Below are 21,778 nucleotides of genomic sequence, written 5' to 3' on the forward strand. Positions count from 1 at the left end.
CTGCGCTTTCACTGTAGACGGAGAGAGCTCCGAACGCATCTCTTCGTCAAGTGACCGGATGCAATAATTTACCCCCAGAATGACTATGACTCCCCATGCCACACATTACATCAATAACTAAGAAATGATATTACCAATACATATATTTATACACTTATATGTATTTGCTTATCATCACTAATATTTATTATTGTCAATAAAATTATTATCAGCCCATGACATAAATCACAATGTATATGTTTGTGTGTATATATATGCACGGATGGACGTCTACTATTGATATCAATACTGACGTCCATTATTGTCAATAAAGATGATGTCAACAGATGACTTAAACCACAAATGCTTACAATCATCATATAAGCAGACATAAGTCGTCAACATCAGCATCAATATCCGTCATCGCCAATAAAATTTTAATTTAAAATTTTTTATTATTTAGCCGGAAATGAAGCCATCGAAAATATTATCATAGCTAATTGATAGGGGTAATTCAATGTTAAAATGTAAATATATTTAAATATTTAACAAAAATAACAATTCTTCCATGAAATGCAATTGCCCCCCCTAAGGCCTACATGGTTCCGCCCATGCATAAGAGTATCAAAAGATGCTGCCACTAAAAATGAGTTATCTTGTAATTATTCAGAATCGAAGGGGCAATAAAGGTTTCATCCCTCACCTGTAGAGCAATAAAGGTTTCATCAATTCTCCATGGAATTGGTGCAGCGCCAATAAAAGAAGTGCCCGCCTTATTTCTTGGTCTCCCTGAAGGGTATAACTCATCTGCCTCAGAGGAAGGAGAAAGCTGGACATCTTAATGAAAAATAAAAATATAGATGTAGCAAAATATTTACAAAACGACAGGAGATGTAGCTGAGGAGTTTGGAAAGAACAAGAAGAAATTTCTTTAGCCGTATCTTGTAAGTTCTCCTCTCGTCACTAGATTCTGCTTGCCACTGTTCTTAAATAGTTTTAGACCTTCTGCAGTTCTGCTCCTTAATGTCAAATTGCTCTTTTGCTTATATATTTGGTAATTTGGATCAACCTTCTCTATATCTCCGTAATCTGGGCTCTGAAACTAGGATTTATTAAGCCACTGTGAGAATTTTTATTTTGATTTGTATTTTCGGTCGATTCCTTTATTTAATTTATGTTATCAACTTTCCATCTTCTCCTGTTAGGTGTGTATTGTTCACCCTTACCATGTACTTTTAATCTCGTTTCTTTGATGGGCATGTTCTGATCATTAAGAAAATAGTTTTTTTTTGTTAACATATATATTTTTTCTTTCTGTATTATTTTATACTAGTTTTGTAGTTTTTTTTTTCGCTAATTTTTGCACTAATTTTCTTATATTTCTGCTGCAGTTTCTCGGAACTTGCGTTTTGATTTGATTTTTTTGAGTTTTCAGTCCATCGGCAATGTTTCTCATTTAAAAATGCTCAGAGTGTGTGTGTATATTTGCTGTGCTTTTAAGGCTTCAACTTCTCATCTGTCAATCCTGCATCATCTACAAGTTTCCAGCTACCTGAAATTTTTCATTTTTATAATTGTAATCTTCACATGAATGTTATGCGTTTTCCTTGATTGCTTAGTTTTTAAATGCATTTTTAATTTACTTTTATGTTTTCTGATGATTTTCTTTCTTTTTAATCCTGTGATAACTTTTTTTTTGGGAAATTCCTGTGATAACTTTTATATCTATCATTTCTGTTGATGTGATTTTGGTTCCTCAATTCAAAAGAAAACTGTAGCCAGGCGTCAGTGTTCTCTCTTATTCATGGATGGAAAGAGCAAATTAAATCTAAGAAATTGGGACTTCACTGATAATCGGCATTCCGAATCCATGTTCAAGCCCGGTTTGGGTGTCTCCTTCCCAGAGAGCAATTCTTCAGTTTATCAACCTGGTTTCCTGAAGATTGGTGCATACTCTGATCGCACTACTGTGATGGATGAACACCGTTCTGAAGCATCCTCTGTAAGCTTCACATGGGTTCCACAAAGAAGCTTTCTTCATCCCACAAAAACCATTAATCACTTACAGACAATGCCTGTGATTTCAGAAACGTTCAATATGTCAAGCATGCCAATTCAATCTAATAGTTCAGTGCCGGAATCTCCCATTGCTGCTAACCCCATTAATGCCAGAAAGCAACAATCTTCAAAGAACAAGGCAAAAAATGTCGCTACCAAGGTTCTAAGACCTAAAGCAGAAAAGGGCACAAAGAAGAAAGGAGGTTCTATGTCAACAGGAAAGCGAGAGAAAAAGAATCAAGATGATATGTTCAATGGTGTTATGATTGATCTTTCAGGTGTCCCTGCACCTATATGTTCTTGCACCGGCATGCCGCGGCAATGCTATAGGTGGGGAGCTGGTGGTTGGCAGTCATCTTGTTGCACCACAGGCTTGTCGGAATATCCCCTCCCAGTGAGCCCGACAAGGCCGGGTTCGCGGATGGCTGGAAGGAAAATGAGCATTGGAGCTTACACAAAGCTACTTCAAAGACTTGTGGCTGAAGGACAGGACCTCTCATATGGAGTTGATTTGAAGAATCATTGGGCAAGGCATGGCACTAACAAGTTTGTGACTATCAAGTAGCACAAATGAGTTGCTGGTACTGACTCCTCTATCTTTGAGTGTTAAATGTTTAGCTTCCAAGCTTCATTATTTATGCGTTGTAGTATATCTATTGACTAGTAGTCTAGGCTAATGCTATCAGAATCCACGTAATTACAGACCTGTTTTATGGAATTTTTCGTTAAGTTTTTTTTCCTGATATAATTTTATTTAGTTATACTACTCTCAAGTGCATGCAATCATTGAAAACAATTGGCTCAAGATATTCAAATCTAAGGGGCTGTTTGGTAGCATCCAGGATTTGATTTAAGTAGGATTTTGTGAATCTGCTAAATCCGGATTTTGGAAATCAAGAGGGGCTTAAATCCTGAAAATTGTTTGGTAACATTCATGATAAATCCTATTAAATCTTTTGTGGCTGTTTGGCTATAGAACGGATTTAACGAGCGGACTCTTTCTCTCGAGCTAATGGATTTCATAAATCCGGCAAAAAACATAATTTCAAAATCCGGGATTTAGCACGAAAGGTGGAATTTCCCGTCTACGGAAGCTTTCATTTGCTAGGAGATTTGGTTTTGCAGTTTAGGTTGTTTGGTGCTCAAATCCGGCCTAAATCCTGCTACCAAATAGCTCCTAAATCTAGATCAAAATACAAAACTATTGTTCTTAAACCGCAGTATGTTGAGTTATTTTACAAGAAAAAAATACTTCTATTGTGAAACATGGTGTGTTGTGAAATTTAAGATTGAAAGAAATATCTTCTAATTAACGAAGAAGTATCTTGTATTCACTTAACTTCAGCCTAGGATATCCTCATCCAAGTTGTTTTCATGATATTACCTCAATGAATATGCATTGACAACATAATCAAGTTATTTTGTATCATTTAAGGCTTCATTTGAGATAGTTTTTTTTTTTTAATAATTTTTTAATAAAAAAAATTTTTAACTAGAAATCTTTGTACTAAAAAACAGTTTTAAAAAGTATTAAGAAAACCGCTCCAAACGAAGCCTAACTGTTCAGACTTCTGCTGTTATCAATCAGCCGAAATCATTTTACAGATGCATGAACTCTTAATTAGATCAGAAGTTTGATCTTTATTTGATGAAACATCCTTTTGCAGCTGGACAAACCAACAAGATTGAATGTTTGAATGGTTAAAATTCACTTCGTAGGCTTCACGGAAGCAACGAGCTTACTGAACTTCTATTTTATTTGATGCTTAGTAGAGATTGTTGTAACAGATTACCACGTAGAAAACTTAATGCTTCATTAACGCTCTTCAGGAATTCATCAAGATTAGCTGTGAAATTTTTGCAAACACGAGGCCAATTGTAAATAAGGGGACATTAAAGATGCATGGTTACAGATTCAATTTCATGTAGGTGGCTAATAAATATTTAGTTTTAGAAAATTATAAGCTGAACTCAGAATTTATGACTTCTATCCTGAGAATTGAAAACATGTGGCTTGTGCAGAAGCTCTTTAGATGGTAAATTGTGCATATTTTTAGGATATTATTCTTTAATTTGGTACTAATTATTCTTCATTCAACTAATATATATTTAGGGGTTGTTTCCTATCCTTTAAAAAAAATGCAGTGTAAATGTAAAATAAATTTATGATATTTTTTGTTTAGTTTGGATTAAAATGAATTCATTGTAAATGTTGGTGATGTGGGCGGTGGTGAGAGCAACTGATGGCGATTAGTAGTGGTGGTTGTGTTAGTGGCAATTGGTGGAGATTGGTGGTTGGTGGTTGATGGTGATGGTGACAATGGGTGAATGACTAGTAGCAGCAAGCAGTGGATGGGAGTGACCGACAACTACGGGCGGCTGCAACGACAACTTGTGATAATAATTGATGGAAAATTGATGTAGGGAGATCATCAAAGAAGCATTACAAACAAAACTCCTCAAAGCTAGAACATAAAAACAGTGAAAACACTGCTAAATCCTAAAAAATATTCATTTATACTTCCATCTTACAACTGTTATACTTATAAGCTAGCAAGAAAAATCTAGAGAAATCAAAAAAGTTCTAGAAACCTATAACAAACTTGAAACAAATTAAATCACATATCCTAAGAAACATTTTAAGCTAAAGATTAGAATACACCAAAAGATGAAATAGATGATTTTAATTTTATCAAAGAATTACATTACTTATGAAATGCAGTCTATAAATCAATCAAATTTTCAAAATGCATACGTTAAATTTATCTTAACATCAATAATGCATCAAATGAACTTATTACTTAAATCCTGAGAACAAGAAAACATACCGTTGAGCCAGAATTCTTTAGATGGGAAATTGTGCATAGCATGAAGGGGCATATTCTTAGAACATTATTCTCCATTCTGTCACCAATATTGAAAAAAACATCCAAATCCTAGTCGCAATGCGTCTCCCAGTAGAATTCAAAGATTTAAATTCTTAGAACATTTATAAATTCTATCTTCGTTGCAAGTTCGATGGCTGGTTCAAGTTGGTGCCTTCTTTTTCCTCTTGCTTGATCACAGCTTCGCATTTGTTCTCTCCTTTTGTTTTCCATGTTTCTTGCAGAATCAGTACTGAGGTTATGCTGTGTTCTAAAATATTCGTTTTTACTTTTGTTACGGCGAAAGAGTTAGAAATTTTTATCTCAAAGAAAAAAAGAGCATCAGAATTTTTTACGTTTTTTGCAAAATATGTTATAGAATATATGATTTTTTTTTATATATCTAATTGTTGGATGAAAAAAGTAACATATACTAAATTTATTAGATTTAATTTTTTAAATCTATTATGATAAAATTTGTGTGAGGATATCACCATTTTTTTTTCTTATTGGATAATGTGGTCAGCTTATTGTATATTTTGCAGAGATTGGATTCTTTGATTTGAGAAATGCTCAAAATTGTTTTCTAATCTTAGACTTCATTTCAGTTGGTTTTCTTTCTGCTTCTTAAAGCTATTTTTATGTATAAAAATTTTAATTTTTGTACTGAGAGGCAACTTTAATAAGCATTAAGAAATCCGTACTAAATGAAGCCTTAATCAACGATAGATGTTGGATGGATTGCATTGAGCTAAGGATGTAAATAGGTAGAGTCAAGCTCAAGTGATCTTTAGCTTGAGCTTGGTTAGTTAATTAGTTCGAGGTAAGGTTGCGCTGAATGCTTAACCTATTCTCAGCTTTTGCTTGAGCATTGAGCTTAGGCTTGAGCTTAATCTTACTAGTTTGAATTTGCTTAAGAGCCGACTCATTTATTATAAAAGAGAAAATATTTTTATTGAAGTTGTTATAATAACATGTAAAAAGAAGAAAATTTTAAATGATAAATATTAAAAAAGTATTTGAAATATGGAAGAGATATATAATAAATGTTTTTTTTTTTTGCAATTTTATATTAAATTGATTGAATTTTTATATATTTTGAGTGTAATTGAAATAAATATCTTTTAAATAATTTAGCTCACAAACTAATGAGTTGAATTGGGGTTTTCTCAAATAAGAGCTGAAAGTAACTTCCAATAAAAATGTCTTAGGGGCTGTTTAGTTTGCTGCATTTAGAATGTAAATTATTCAAATGTAGGGGTTTTGAGAATTTTTGTGTTTGATTACTTGAAAAGTAAATTCAAAGTAAACTAATAAAGTAAAACAAATACAATGTATTTCATTGAAGTTTATTTTTTTGTATTTAGAATTCCTCTGATTTTGGTGATATCTAAATACACTGCAAAGTCAAGGGCATTGCAACCCCTTGTTGGCCACCTCTGCCCGCCGGCCACCACCTCCGCCATCGTCGACCACCACCTCTGCCCACTGCCAATCAGCTACATACGACAACCACCTTCGGCCACCGCCGACCAACACCTCGGCTGCAACTGCCGGCCACCGCCGGTCAGCCACCACCATTTAGCCACCTAGGGCCACCTTCGGCTAGCCACCGCTACCCACCACCTCCGGCAACTGCCGACCAATCACCTCTGGTGGCCTTCGATCATTGCTGGCCCCACTGCTATTCATGTTTCATTGCAATCACTTTACTTCAAATAAAAAAAAAAAGTCACCATAAATCCTTTACATTCATCCATACAAAATAAATTATTATTTTTACACTACATTCATTTTATCCTGTATTCTTGTTTGAGACAACTAAACAACCCTTAATCAACACTTAGACGCATACTTAACCTATCACTTGTTGCTAATATCTCAAATAAAATATTTACGTAATTAAACACAATATTAAACAACTAATTATCCTACATTAATCACCAGGATTTTCTACATTAAACACTCCACAACAACTACGACAAACTAGCTAAAACACTATCATTTAAGCATCACTCAAACGATCTGATTTAAAAAAAAAAAAACCCCAAAACCTTTCTAAAAAAAGGAACTTGACCAAACCCAAAAATTTATCTTTTCTCCAACTTTGAACAGTTAAAATGTTTAGATTTACAAATAAAACACAATACTGCAATTACAAATTTTAAAAATAAAAAAATTCAAAAAAATGTCAGACCTCAACTCTCGGCGAGGAAGAAGAACGACTTTAGGGTTTGCGATCCGGCTTTTTAAGAAAGTGGCCCGTTTAACGGACGATTTTACAAAATTATTAAGACCCCTCTCTAACGGACGACTATGCTTAGTTTTCGAATTTTTTTACTATGCTTAATCATCTAATTAAGACGTTAATGATACTTAACCTAAAAATTTCCCTGAAAAAAAAAAATCAATAGGGCATGTTTGGATGTAGCTAGGATTTAATTTAAGTGGGTGTTTGTTTGGCTAAAAAAAGAATGCATTATAAAAGGAATAAAGTTTAAAAATGAATGTTTTGGAATTATTTGAATGAACGTAAAATAAATATTGGTGAATGTTTTTTTTTTTTAATTTGATGTAATGAGTGTAGTGTAAAATCTCAAGACGGTTGTTTGCGGCAATTGGCGGCGGAGGCAGCTGGTGGCAGTGGTGTCCGGCTGTGGGTGGTGGTGGCGGCCAATGGTGGTGGTCGGTGATGGCAAGCCGTAGGTGGCGTCCAATCCCGGGTGGTAGCCAATGGTGAGCGGCCATGGTTGGGGTGGGTGGAGGCCGGCGACAAATGGAGGCCAGCGGTAGAGATGAAATATTTAGGTTCGGACACCGGACGTAAAGATACGTCCGAACTCCAATAAAATATTGACATGTGGAATGTGGACGTGTCCGCGGAATTTTAAGTCAAGCGCGTCAAAAGCGCATGTAAAGTGCAGGTAAAGCGCAGTGAAAGCGCTATCAAAAAGCATAGTCAAAGTGCAATAAAAAAACACAGTCAAAGTGCAGTCCACGTGGCAAATTTTAAGTGGATATCCGAACTTATTTTAAGGTACAACGTCCGGACCTAATAATTTCCCTCATTAGTGTCGGGCGAAATAGAGTTATGACAATGTCATTTTAGGGAAATTATTAGGTCTGGACACCGGACCTAAAAATAAGTCCGGATATTCACTTAAAATTTGACATGTGGACTGCATTTTGATTACACTTTTTGATTGTACACTTTCACTATGCTCTGACTACACTTTCACTGCGCTCTACCTGTATTTTAATTGCACTTTATATACACTTTTAATGCGCTTGACTTAAAATTTTACGCCTATACATTTCACATATCAAGCGTTCGAAATTATTTCTATGTCCCGTGTTCGGACCTAATAATTTTTCGTCGCTTTAGGGGCTATTTGGCAACAAGTGGGATTTAACTTAAGTGGGATTTAGTAAATCCTGTAAATCCGAATTTAATAAATCCGAAATGTGTTAAATCTTGAAAACTGTTTGGTATGCCAAATGTTAAATCCTGTTAAATTCTGAGAAACGGTTGGATAACATATTTCAGGATTTATAGCAATTAGGGATTTAAATGTGAAGAAGATAATTATAACTTAAAAATAAATGTATAATTAAAAATAAAAAAAAATATAATGGGTTATAAATTTAATAATATGTTAAGTACAAATTACTCATTAATTATTATTTACACAATTAATTATATATTTCATAATATATATATATATTAAGTATATTAATTAATCTAATTATATTAATATTTAATTACTAATTATACAATTAAGTTAAATTAGATAATTAATTTATGAACTAATTATACAATTAATTATTTAATTAATTTACTTAATTATTAATAATGTAAATTATATTAATTAAGTTAATCAATAAATCCGATTAAATTCAGCTACCCCTCGGATTTACTAAATCCCGAATTTAAGCCGTAAATCCTTAAGATCCCCCGGATTTAACGAATCCCGATATTTAACGCGCGCACAAAAACTGTTTGGCTGGATTTAGCGCCGACTTAAATCCCCTTGTAAATCCGACTTAAACCCCCTTGTAAATCCGATACCAAACAGCCCCTTAAGCTTCTCTGCCTCCGACGACGACGTTGCTGTGTCTTGTGTGAAATAGAGTTTTGAAACTGTCGCTTTGAGCTTCTACGCCTCCTCTGACGACGTTGCTATCCTGCTTCGCGTGAAGCTTCTCCGTCTTCGACGACGATATTGGTTCTGTCGGATCGGAAGTCGCGACGGGAGCTCGCCGTGAAGGTAACAATATTTCTCCCCTTTTGCGCTCTTCTTCGGTTAAATCCGCCAAAATGTCTGATTTACAAAGTTCGGGATTTAGGGCAAAAATGTCGAAAATGTTCTCAAGTCGAGCTTAGACTTACCGTGAGATTTGCCATTGCGTTTTTTGGCGTTTGGTAGGATTTAACTCCCCCAGCTATCTGGCCTCTCCAGTCATGAGCAACTTTGGTGATCTGGAGCCTTGAACAGCTCTAACAATGTCGGGCATTTAAACCTCTATATTCCTTTCTCTCTTGTTGGTACTTCTATTCTTTTAACCAAGTTGTCAAAAAAATCGCTGAACAACGTGGACAATTGGATGACCAACATGGACATGAACAGCTGGATGACGTTCATTTACAACTTGATGAACTTTGCTTCCATTTACAACCTGATGATGACAGTTTGTTAAAAATGTAAGTGAAGTTTTTTTTTTCATCCAGTATATATCTGGAGTCCCGTATTTTTCAAAGATCCTTGATTACTGTCACAGTCTTAGAAGCCGATGGAATTTTAATGTACATTTGCATTAATTGATCCACACACAGTTAATCATTTGGTAACCTGTTGGTTGGTGTACAAAGAAAGAACATGTTCATTGATGCTATTACTTGAGATATGCCATTATGTGGAGCGTACAAAATTTCTAGTTTCTTTGATAGGGATATCAAACTAAATATGTGTAACTGTGACTTCATAGACATAAACCTTGTATTTTTTTCTGAGTTAATATAGTTTGTATATTTGTTGTAATTGTTGAGAAATCATCATTCCTTACTTTCATTGACTTGATTTTTAATTTTTTTCATAGAACCTCTGTTCCTCTATGTTTTAGCGTGCAGAATAGTACTGGACTTAAGAGAGTTCATTCACAACTAATCCTAGTCCAGCTTTCCATGGCCAGTTTCATCCATAACTTAAGAGGCAGCTTCCCTACAACTGGGAGGGCCTAGTGAAAAATGGGATCTTGTTACATTTTTGCCCAAAGTCTAAAGAGAAGATTAGATAATCTTCTTTCCTTAAATCCAACCACTTCATGTTACTCATCCCTCAGGTAAAAGTTGTTGTGATATGATTCAACTGTTCTACCTATTATTCCTTCTAACGTCAGTTTTACTATATTTTATTTTGCCCAGGGCCTCTCCTACCAACCTAAAGGACTGCAATTTCTTCAACCTATATGAATATCATTTGGCTATTAGAAATTTTAGCTGTGATTCTCTAATGTCCTCCGTATTTGCAGAAAATAGAAATATACAGAAGCATATACGACCTTTCAGGTGAGGAAGCTTTTTTTGTTGATATTTGGATTTATCATGTTTTTAACATTATTTAAAGCTACAAGTTTCTTTTGAAATTCAACTCGTGTTTATTCTTTAGGCCATGTTTTGCTTATTGTCAGGGCATTATTCCATGCAAATTGATCAAAATCAAAATGTCAAAAGTTTTTCTTTTGTTTGATCTCAAAATTGATTTTGATGAGGTCACTTTTGCTGATGCTATGCAGTTTACTAATTTTCAGTCTCAAGTTTATTTTCCCCTCAAATTTCAGTGCATCTTATATTATAGATCAACTTAATCATGTTTTGATGTGAATGTATTTTTGATCAATACTGTAGTAATCCATTTGAATTATTTTTTTGTATCCATGCACTATGGAATACATTGATGGTTGATGTGCCTTATAATCCTTATTGCAGTAGTTTTTCTTTTGATTTGTTCAAGATTCATCATGGAATGATGGAATCCCAATATGTAGAATTGCCAGTAATCTTGGAGGAGGTCGCCTCATGGGCTATTGCAATCTTCATACAACCCACCAGCTTGGGACAACGGGACAAAATGTAGTGGAGAATGACAGTATGATAAGTGCAGTACCAGATGCTGCTAATGATGTACCAAAATACAAAAGAAAGAAGCTAAAAGGAAAAAGAGCTGTCGTGAGGTGGCTAAAGTTCTTCAGGTGGAAGAAGAAAAAGGAGTATGAAAGAATGACATCAGAGGAGAAGATTTTATTCAAATTGAGGAAGGCGAGTCATGAATTTATGTTTGCTTGTTCATTAAAAAGTTCATAAAACTTGTTTCAATATTAATGAATATATGATATGTTTTTTTTTTTCCTCTAATAGGCTCGAAAAAAGGAAGGACATCTTGTTGAAGCATTACAAAAAATTGAACCTAAAGACTCGTCGGTCACTATGCACGATCCTGAGGTACTTACACCAGAAGAGCATTTCTACTTGGTTAAGTTGGGCCAAAAATGCAAGAATTATGTCCCAGTTGGAAGACGGGGGATTTTCCAAGGAGTTATTCTTAATATGCATTTGCATTGGAAGAAACATCAGACCTTGAAGGTTATAGTGAAGACTTTCACTCCAGAGGAGGTCCGAGAAATTGCAGCTGAGCTAGCTAGATTAAGTGGCGGAATTGTACTTGAGATCAGTGAGGATAATACAATAATAATGTATAGAGGAAAGAACTATTCACAGCCTCCAACAGAAATAATGTCACCAAAGATTACTCTGACGAGGAAGAAGGTAAGACTTTGTTCTCTCTCTTTTGTTACTTTAGTAACCTAGAAAACAATGTTTTTAATTTTAACATCACATTCCCGTCATAAAATATCTTTTGCAAAATCTAGACAAAGTTGTAGAGTGCAAGTTCTAAAGTAGCTGAAAAGGTAAGACTTCGTAGGGAAATTGATCTTGGGTTTGATTTAGGCTTCGTTTGGGACGGTTTTTTTGCTATTTCGTAAAACAACTTTTTAGTACTAAAATTTTAATTTTTATACTAAAATGTCGTTTTGAGAAGCATGAAGAAAGCCGTCCCAAACGAGGCCTTAGTTGAAAATTTGAAACTGGATTCCATGACCTTGCTTTTCACGTACTTAGGCATTAAAATGTTCTGCAGTTACCTGACCAAATCCAATTCAGATACTAATCAGGACATGATTAAAATTTGATAAGGTTAAGGTTTGGCCAGTTTTGAACAATTTAGTGGTCTTTATGGTTGGCATGGGTTGTGAGAGATGGAGATGGAGCCATGTATGGGTGGAGGAAGGGGAGGAGGGCATTTTGCTGTAGGGCACAATTTTGTTGATGACAAAGTGAGTGGATGGGAAAGAATTGGAGGTGTGCTCAACTGCATAAATGTTTGTGCTTGCTTTTGTACTTTTCTTTTTGTGAAGAGGTGGATGAAATTGATATAGAGAGAGAATACAATCACTTTGACAGATCTTTTTAGTGGCACGCTGGACGACAAGAATTTTGGTTAAGATGAACTCCATTATCCGCTTGAGAGTAATGGTGGAAACATCAATTGGTTGAGCATACTGGAATGAACAATTAAAATGGAAGGGAGTAAAGGTAGCGAGGTTGAGTGCGGGATGAGGGTGATGGTGCTCAAAGGGAATCATGATGACATTTAAGGTTATTAACAATAAGTTGTGGGATGAGTGGTTTGTTAGGGATGTTGTGGGGTTTAGGATATAGATTTGTAACTTCTTGGTTTAGACTATTGAGTCAAATTCAAAGGTCCTTGTCATAAGCACTTATAAATAGATAAATAAATAGATAGATATATGGAAAATAATTCCACATAATTTATGAGGGAATAAATGATATTGCTATTATGTCAATTTTTTAGATCATAATAATTTTGAAAAAATTAATATTTTTTATTTTCACTCATTTCATATGGCTATTTTCTTATTACAATGTGATATAATGTCAGAGGATAAAGTTGATATTATTATATGGTTTTGAGAATATTTCAAAATAAAAATTCAATATATTAAATTAAATTTGATCAATAATTGGTTTGAGTCTTTACTAAATATTAGCATATTTATTAATCAGTTTAAAAATTATAACAATAAAATTGGATCATCAATTAAATCCATATCTTTATCTTGATACCAATATTATATTATTTAAAATTAGATTTGAGATTACTTTAAGCATGTTATGAAATAGAAGAAAATTTATTTCAATTTAATTTTTTAAATTAATTAAAGGGAGAAAGCATGGAATAGTAAGAAGATAACGTATTATGTAGATTAGGTAGTACATTAGATAAATCAGATAGATGTGACTTTCCTATTTTGCATGGCTTCAACCTTTTATATAGAATATCTTCTTTTCCCACTTAAAGCATATTTTTCTTTAAAAAATTATCCTCGAAAATGAAGGCTTTTTTTATTATTCCATTAAATACTTAAAAATATATTTAAAATTTATTTTACTAATTAAGAAAACTCTATTCAAATTGATTTTTATATTCATCTTGGAGAGAATGAAATACTAGAAGAGTACATTGTATGTAAATAAGGATAGGGTAGATATTAGATAAGATTAGATAGGGCCCTTTTTTCATGACTTCAGCTTTTAAGTATTGATTCTTTTTTTCTTAATTATATGAGTTGGACATCTAAATATATCTATTGAAGCCTTTTTAAACATATTTGTGAGATATAATCTTAGTCCTCTTCAATAGAAACTCTGATTTTCAAATTTGTATAAATTTATAACTTAAAGATTATAGAAGAGGCTCTTAATAAAACAAAATGTAGGTAGGTTGTAGTAGGATGAAATGAATGCTCTTGAAAAGTGAAACTTAAGAAGTAGTTCATAAGTTTAACGGTGTAATTCTTGTTGGATGTAAACGGGTTTTCACTATTATATAATACCATGATAGATCTATGGAAATATTCCAGGCAAAATTGATACTAAAAGAATTTGCTCAAACTTTTCAAGTTGATTACTTGTAGACATTCGCTCTAGTGGCAAAACTTAATGCGCTGGGCTCTCCTCTTTGTGGTGGCTAACCTTGATTGGCCTCTTCACCAACTCTATGTTAATAATGTCTTTTTGAATGGTGATATGAATGAAGAAGTATACATGAATCTACTTCCTAGAGTCGGCAGTTTTGAAAGTATAGATCAAGTATGCAAATTAAAGAAATCTATTTACAACCTCAAACATTCACCTAGAGTAGGATTTAAATGATTTATCAAAGTTGTGTGCGAACAAGGTTTCCAACAAGTTCATTCACACATTATTTGATAAACACAAATATGATAAGTCAACTATACTAATTATATATATTAATACTATCATATTGACAGGGGATCATGATTATGAAACAAACACCTTGAAAAAAGGCTAGCTAAAGAATTCAAAATTAAAGATCTTAATCCACTCATATTTTCTTGGCACGGAGGTTGTTAGGAACAAATATGGCATTATCATTTTTCAAGGAAAAAAATGCTCTTGACCTCTTAAAAGAACCAAGTTTGATGGGGGGAAACCAATTGATACTCTTTTTGAATCTTGATTTGTCCAGCGGATTATACCAGACCTTATTGTATACACCATTTGTAAGCTTGAGGATCTATGTACGAGGACGATGAAGGCAGAATAGAATGGGGTGGGGGGGGGGGTGGGGTAGAGATCGCTCCGCTTAAGAGAGAGGGGGAGAGTGATGATTTGACGTTGATTTCTAAGCTCAGTGATGAGCCATTCATGAGAGATGTCTCATGGGAGAGAGATCTATCTTTAGCTTGATTATTGATCGGTCTCACTTGGAGATTTGATTTTGGTCGAGATGATTAAGGATTTGTCCGACTGAGAGAGGAACTTCTAAGGTCGCGTTCGCTGGGGAAGGCGACTACTTGGAGGAAGTGGCTAGCGAAGATTTGACGTGCTCTAGTGATAAGCTTCTTCCCAGCTCTTGAGCAATTCCTGCGATCAGATTGTCCTAAAAGAGGAGGGAGTCCTCCTGCTCGATTCGAATGCAACATGTTAGATACCTGCGAGAAGGTACTTGCACAAGCAGTCATGAGTGGACATTTAGTTCCCCAATTTATTCAACCCTTTGATCATCAGACGTTGATTTCTAAGCTCCGTTTAAGAGAGGGGGAGAGATTTGATGTTGATTTCTAAGCTCAGTGATGAGCCATTCATGAGAGATGTCTCATGGGAGAGAGATCTATCTTTAGCTTGATTATTGCTCCGTCTCACTTGGAGATTTGATTTTGGCCGAGGTGATTAAGTATTTGTCCGACTGAGAGAGGAACTTCTAAGGTCGCGTCCGCTGGGGAAGGCGACTACTTGGAGGAAGTGCTAGCGGAGATTTGACGTGCTCCAATGATAAGCTTCTTCCCAGCTCTTGAGCAATTCCTGTGATCATATTGTCCTAAAAGAGGAGGGAGTCCTCCTGCTCGATTCGAATGCAACATGTTAGATACATGCGAGAAGGTACTTGCACAAGCAGTCATGGGTGGACATTTAGTTCCCCAATTTATTCAACCCTTTGATCATCAGACGTCGAAAAAGTTTGGATAAATGAATCATAAATCAAAGAAACACGTGAGTAAATGCGAATTTACTGCCTTGACCCATGGCACGAGCGCGTCACTTGATGACTGAACGGTCCCATCACCAGGTTGCTCTATAAATACTGGCTTTGAGCCCATCAGATACATGCATTTACTTCCAACTTGTGAGCCTTACATGAATTTGATGGGATGAATCTTACATCTCATTTAGGCATATGTTCTTTCAGGAAGGCAACCTTTATGAGAGTGCGAGTTACTTTTGGTATTGAGGTGGCAAATGTGGAAGAGGATGTGCCGAGTAGGGCTGTTGTTGGAGAGGAGGTGCGAGTATCCGTGGACTCGACGGATCTTTGTACGGGTCCTTCGTCGAAGAGGATGAGTGTTGATGTTAGGGATCTGGTTATCATTGAGATGATCGGTTGTCTGACCTTGCTGTGGGGATGAAGGAGACAGTCTCTTCTATTGCCCTTGCTGTGACTGATGAACTTGATGGGCCTTCAGATGATGGAAGAAATCATTCTTTTCCCCTCGAGGGCACGTAGGAGTGGGTGGGTGAGGCCGCTCTGAAAGAGGTGGGTGCCCTATAGCATAATGTAGTTGGTGGTGGCATTGCTATTGCTGTTGAAGTGGTTGTCGAAGTGGTCTCTGAGGAGCGGACTAGCGGTGAGATTGTTGAGCAGTCGTTGAACTCCTTTTTGTATACCTTGTTCACCGACCCCACCTCACCCCAGAGCATATTTCATCAGAAGAAATTGTCGGGCAGTTGGTAGCCTTGGAGTCGATAGGCAAATCCAGAGACGCGGTTCGAGCCCGGCGTTGGCGGAGAGGGAGTTTTTGCAGGCAATGATGATCAGAGAGGTGCGACAACCTCGCAGAATGATTAGTTGGTGGCCATGTGTAGTTGAATAAACTCGATGGAAGCCGAGTGTTGTATGATGCTGAGTCAAACTAAGCAGGAGGGGTTCCTCCAGGGTGCTCATTATGTTGTTGAGTACTTGACATTATGGGAGGATTAGTGCCAAGAATGACAAGAGATCTTGTGTTGGAGCGCTTTTGATCTAATCGTCGCATGGGTTGATTTTTTTCCTTTTTGAGCTATGTATTTGCTGAGGGCGATTCCCCTTTTGAATAAAGTTTTTTTTGGCTTTTGGAAGTGTCCTGAAAAAAAAAAAGATTTGTTTTTGTCTCATCGAATAGGAAGAGGCGACAATTGTGCCACGGATTTTGAGAATTATCGTTGTAATGGATAGTATATAGTGCGATAAGGTTCATCGAATCTTATAATGATGAGAGTGAATGACGTAATCTTTTGCATTAAATTTGATTTGAGAGGCTTCGATCTCCTTGTGCTAGATTCAGACTATAAATAGAAGAGGTAGGGCCTTAAGAATGGTACATTCGCTTCGTCTCCTTTGCTTCTTATGTTTTCGAACATTTTGCCCAACATGTCTGATCTGTGCAAGTGTGCGAGTAGATTCCTTAATGAGAAAGGATTATTGAGTACTCGCCTTACCAATGAGTATATTGATTATGTGTTTCATGCTTTCTGCTTTGCTCATAACTACTCTGTAAGCTCGGCAAAGGAAGATTAGCATATCAACTCTGTGCAAGATGGGGAATTCGTCATTTCTGTTGATCATTTGATATTGGGGCCGTAGTTTCCCTTGTGAGCCGAGCTAAAATAAATTCTAAATTTCTATGGAGTCATTCTGACTCAACTTCTGTCAAACTCTGTAAAGGAAATTGTATAGTTTTCTTCTCTGTTGAGGGAACGTGACTTGCTGTGGTCACTGAACCTATTTAGGCATGTATTCACGGCGATTCTCCCATGCGTTCGAGTTCAAGATTGAAAGGAGAATTCATTGTTATTCCGAGTCTTCCTGGTTGGATGGTGCCGATTGCTTTGGTGGCATTGAGGAAGAAGTTGGTCCTTCCTGAGCTATCCCCCGAAGAGGTGACGATTTTGCCATTGGTGAAGAATGAGCCATGGATCATTCAGTATCATGTCGCTTATTAGAATGTTTATAGGATTTTTTAGGGTATCTCCTTGTCTTGACGAGATGAGTTTTTTGTCTTGGATTGATTCAATGTATGTATTTTTCAGGGAAGGTCGCATGTTGCACTTTCCCCACAAACCTTGCGTCTTCGAAGATGTCTGTGTTGTCAACGATGAGGCCGAAGGAGAAGGCCTCTCCGACTTGGTCTGAACTTCACCGGGAGGTCTGCTCAAAGAAGCATAAAGATGTTGATGTAGGAACGAGCTTGAAGGTGTTGGTGGCCAAGAGACCACAGACGCCTGAAGAATAGGGCTGCCCTCCCCTGCTTGCTTGCAAGGGGAAATGAGACTATGGAATCATATGATAGAGTAGATGTGCCGGCCGAGCTGGTGGCCAGGGGTGAGGAGACTATCATTCCAAGAAAGGAAATGAGCCTATTGAGGGTGCTGAAGCCTCATAGGGTTCCAAGGGCTATACTTCATCGGGTGATAATGAGATTCTCCCTCCAGTGAGGAGTGTTCTGAAAGTGAGGGTTAGGGTTCTAACTCGATATCTAGTTGGTGCTTCGAGAATGACGAGCTTCTTCACAGTGAGTCATTGAAGTTATAATGGAACTGGATTGTGACAGATTAGTGTGCTCGATCATGAATTTGTTTGCTAACTTTTGGCAGCAGATAATTTTTTTGGGGAGGCGTCATATTGACTTTGTTGTGAGAGCTGATCGTCTGAATGATATGTAGGGGTGTCAATTAGTGACACAACCTTGAAACCTGACCCAAACATGAACAAGGAAATTCGGGTTAAGGTCGGCCCAATTAAGAAATGGGTCGAGTTCGGGTCCGGGTCTGGGTCCTATTTTTGACTCATTTATAAAATGGGACTGGTTCGTGTCAACCCGATTTTGACCCGTGTCCCCCATCCTGCACTCGCTTTGCCCATGGCACCCATAGGCCATAAACAAATATATAAAATGATTGGGCTATTAATTGGCCTATCCTTGCATCGTCCCATAATGCAATGCCTAATTTCTAATTGATAAAGCTTTGGTTTTCCTCTATGTGCAAAAACGCGACATTTCTGGATGGCTAGACATTCTGGAGTTCTAGTGCTGCCCCTTCCCTTTCCCTTAGTTCTCTATGTTTCTTATTACTAAGCAGTTGAGGAGGTGTCATGTGACGAGTCTAGAACTGCAAGTTCTCTCTTCCCTTATCCTTTTATAATAATTTCAAATTGCAACATTTCTCTAATCAGTTTCTCTAACCCATCCCGTTCTTCTATCATGATATAATCATGAAGGCCTCATTTTGGCCTAAAGCAATAAAAAAGCCGTCCCAAACGAAGCCTAAGTCTGGCATTTTGATTTTCGAATCAAACTCTTTAAGTGTAGTTTTTTTTTCTTTCAATTATTCAGTTTGGCCATTTGGGATGTGAAAGTGAAACCCTGATGACAAATATTTATTATTTTAGTGTGGAGTGTGGGGGTTGTTACTTGTTACTCTCATGCTCTGGTTATTATTGGAGAATGGAGATTGTTGGGACGATTTTCTTGGGTTAGCCAGTTAGGGTTGTGAAACTCTAACCCTAACCGATGCCCCTTTTTCTTTTTTTGTTAGGTTGTGACTTCGACTGTTATTGGAGTTTGCTGTTGGGAATTATGTTGTTGTTCGAACCTGGTTTTTTGGTACTTTACTTCTCATGTTGCCTTGATGGTAATTATTTTTTATCCTCAAATTGTGCTGCGATGGTGTTAAACTACTAAAATTATGAACCTATTATGCTTTAGTATTCTGAAATGTAGTAATAGAGACGGTGTTACTTGGCAAATGCTGAAATGCTTTAGTATTTTATATTGTTCATTCACTGAAAAATTAATTTTAAAGGTTTGACCTCTTGTTCTGAAATGATTTACTGCTGAAATACTATTGTATGCTATTATGCTGTAAGGGTTTAGTTTTGTATTACTTTAGGTGTGCTGTACTGTTTAGGCTTCAGGTGTGCTGAAGCCTGAAATGCTGAAGTTGCTACAGGTCTGCTGGAATTGCTATGTTGTATTATTGATATTCAGTTTATTATGCATTTCTATAATTATCTATGTGGTCACTGATTGTGAATTTAATATTAAGAAATTTTATGGTTGCATTGATTACATTTGAATATATAAGGGATGCAAATTATCAATGGTTTTATGTATAATTCATTAATTATTTGGGGGATTTACATACATTCCACTTCATTTCATGCTATTTACATATCTAATATCCAAACCTTTAATATTACATGCCTATCACCCATAGAGCAAATTTGGGTGCATGGAATAAAATATTAAAGTTTATAGGATGGTATGAATGATAGAAATGAATTATAGGAGTGCTATATTTGATATTAAAGTTATATATGGGGTGGTAGGCATGTAATATTAATGCTTGGATGTTAGATATGTAAATAGCATAAAATAAAGTGGTAGGTATGTAAATTTCCCTAATTATTTTAGTTATCATGTATATTGAGGTTCAAATAATATTATTTTGAGCTAGTTGTATGCTTGAATATTGATTGTGCAGAATATCATCTTCTTATTCATTTTAGGAGATGCTATATTATATATTTACAATTCTGGCTTTTCTGGTTGTGGATTTGTTGAAGACTGTACTTACCGAATGTTGATTACTTGAGTTTGTTTGCTATGACAACTGCTTAATCTATTTTTCAAAATTTTGTAGGCCCTGGATAAGTCTAAGTACAGAGATGCTCTTCATGCTGTTAGAAGGTATATTCCCAAGCTTGAACAAGATCTTGACGATGTCCATATAGGGATGAAGCGTGACAAGGAATATAAACCCAAATTAACAAACCGAGAAGAAAATTCAGTTGCAGACATCAAGAGGAAATTCTCTGAGCTTGGAGAAGGAAGCAAAGAAGATCGAATCAGTATAGAAAGTGAATTAGGAAGCATTACTTCTGATGAGGAGGATGAATCCTCAATGGAGTCCAGCGCCATTTCAGAATCTGAAAATCTTTCTGATATTTTCGAGACAGATTCTGATGCGGGAGCGGAGGAGAAAGAAAATTCACGCCCACGCCATCTGTATTTAGATGGAATTGATAGGTTTCCTTCAGAAGACGATGGAAGTACTGAAGATTTTCAGGAGCATCTACGTCGGATCTCTGCTGCTGCTAAGAGAGGTGGCTTTGAACAGAAGGATCTGAACATAGCAGAATTAGATGAGATTGACAAGATTTTCTTGCGTGCGGACGCATTATTGAAGAAAAAGAGATGATTCAATCCCTGTTTTGTATATTTACTTGTTGATTTACGGGCTTCTTCAGTAACAAACAGAAGTAATGCACTTCAGTAACAAACAGAGAGACAGATGGAGCTACTCTCTGTGTCATCAGCCTGCCTTCACCCAAGATTGCTTAAAGGTGATGATTTGATTATATTAGAAAGATTAATTATCTTTTAATTAGGTTATTTTCATTTGAAGAACACTCAATAATTTGTATTAGAAGAATTGAAGACCTAAATTATTTCATCATTCCACTTTTATTTTGTGTAAGCTATCTCAAAATATGTATTCACTTGATAAAGTTTTTGAAAAACTTATGAGAAGACTCGGCTATTAAGGCTTCGTTTGGGACGGCTTTCTTACTGCTTCTTAAAGCTGCTTTTTTTTTAGAAAGCAACTTTAAGAAGCAGTAAGAAAGCCGTCCCAAACGAAGCCTAACTTAAATATAAAAAGGAAATTGGGATCGTGAGGTGTTAGGGGAGTGATAGGGTGAAAATTTTACTGCACTGGTTTCGTTTGGGACAACTGTGTTTTAAAGTAATTTTTTAGTAGACAATTTTTTACTATAATATTTTATTATTTTTAAAGTAATTTTATCGTATAAAATTTTTAGTTTATGAAATTTTTGTATATGGAAATCTTTTTGTTAAAAAGTTACTTTAAAGAATAGTAAGAAAGTCATTTCAAATGAAGCCTAAGTTGTAGACTGTGACTTATAAGTAAAATTACAATGGTTTGATGGGTTTTAACTTGGAAAAATTATTAGGTGCGCAGTCTGGATGTCATTTGGATTTCAATAATATGAAGATACATCTCTCTCTCTTATGTACAAACAAAAGAGAAAAAAATACATGTCTCATTATTGAAGTCTGGACGAGAAGTTTTGTCTGGATTATGCACGCATAATAATCTCTCCTTAACTAGACTCGACTAGCCTGAGCTTTTCAGATTCTATGTGATTGCCAATAGC

At 35.9% G+C, this 21,778-nt stretch overlaps 2 protein-coding genes across 11 annotated transcripts; both read left to right on the top strand.

The window, feature by feature from the left end:
- Positions 1 to 697: 697 nt before the first annotated feature.
- On the top strand, positions 698 to 2,785 carry LOC110096802 (protein BASIC PENTACYSTEINE7). Of its 3 annotated transcripts, none has more exons than XM_020822892.2 (2): positions 698 to 923; positions 1,758 to 2,785. In XM_020822892.2, exon 2 carries the CDS (start codon positions 1,784 to 1,786, stop codon positions 2,600 to 2,602), a length of 819 nt encoding a protein of 272 aa, XP_020678551.1. In that variant the 5' UTR covers positions 698 to 923; positions 1,758 to 1,783; the 3' UTR covers positions 2,603 to 2,785. The 3 variants fall into 3 exon arrangements, with proteins under 3 accessions (XP_020678551.1, XP_020678552.1, XP_020678550.1); XM_020822893.2 differs by having other exon boundaries at positions 699 to 923; positions 1,762 to 2,785; XM_020822891.2 differs by having other exon boundaries at positions 700 to 923; positions 1,748 to 2,785.
- Positions 2,786 to 8,948: 6,163 nt separating this feature from the next.
- Positions 8,949 to 21,068, top strand: LOC110096803 (uncharacterized CRM domain-containing protein At3g25440, chloroplastic). 8 transcript variants are annotated; one of them, XM_020822900.2, is made up of 7 exons: positions 8,949 to 9,169; positions 9,249 to 9,603; positions 10,023 to 10,241; positions 10,324 to 10,467; positions 10,956 to 11,217; positions 11,317 to 11,724; positions 20,242 to 21,068. In XM_020822900.2, exons 3-7 carry the CDS (start codon positions 10,147 to 10,149, stop codon positions 20,797 to 20,799), a joined length of 1,467 nt encoding a protein of 488 aa, XP_020678559.1. In that variant the 5' UTR covers positions 8,949 to 9,169; positions 9,249 to 9,603; positions 10,023 to 10,146; the 3' UTR covers positions 20,800 to 21,068. The 8 variants fall into 8 exon arrangements, with proteins under 8 accessions (XP_020678559.1, XP_020678554.1, XP_020678555.1 ...); XM_020822895.2 differs by having other exon boundaries at positions 8,950 to 9,169; positions 10,947 to 11,217; XM_020822896.2 differs by having other exon boundaries at positions 8,950 to 9,169; positions 10,030 to 10,241; positions 10,947 to 11,217.
- Positions 21,069 to 21,778: the final 710 nt, after the last annotated feature.

Source organism: Dendrobium catenatum, unplaced genomic scaffold (genome assembly GCF_001605985.2).
Source record: "Dendrobium catenatum unplaced genomic scaffold, ASM160598v2 fragScaff_scaffold_1166, whole genome shotgun sequence".
NCBI classification, from domain to species: Eukaryota; Viridiplantae; Streptophyta; class Magnoliopsida; order Asparagales; family Orchidaceae; genus Dendrobium; species Dendrobium catenatum.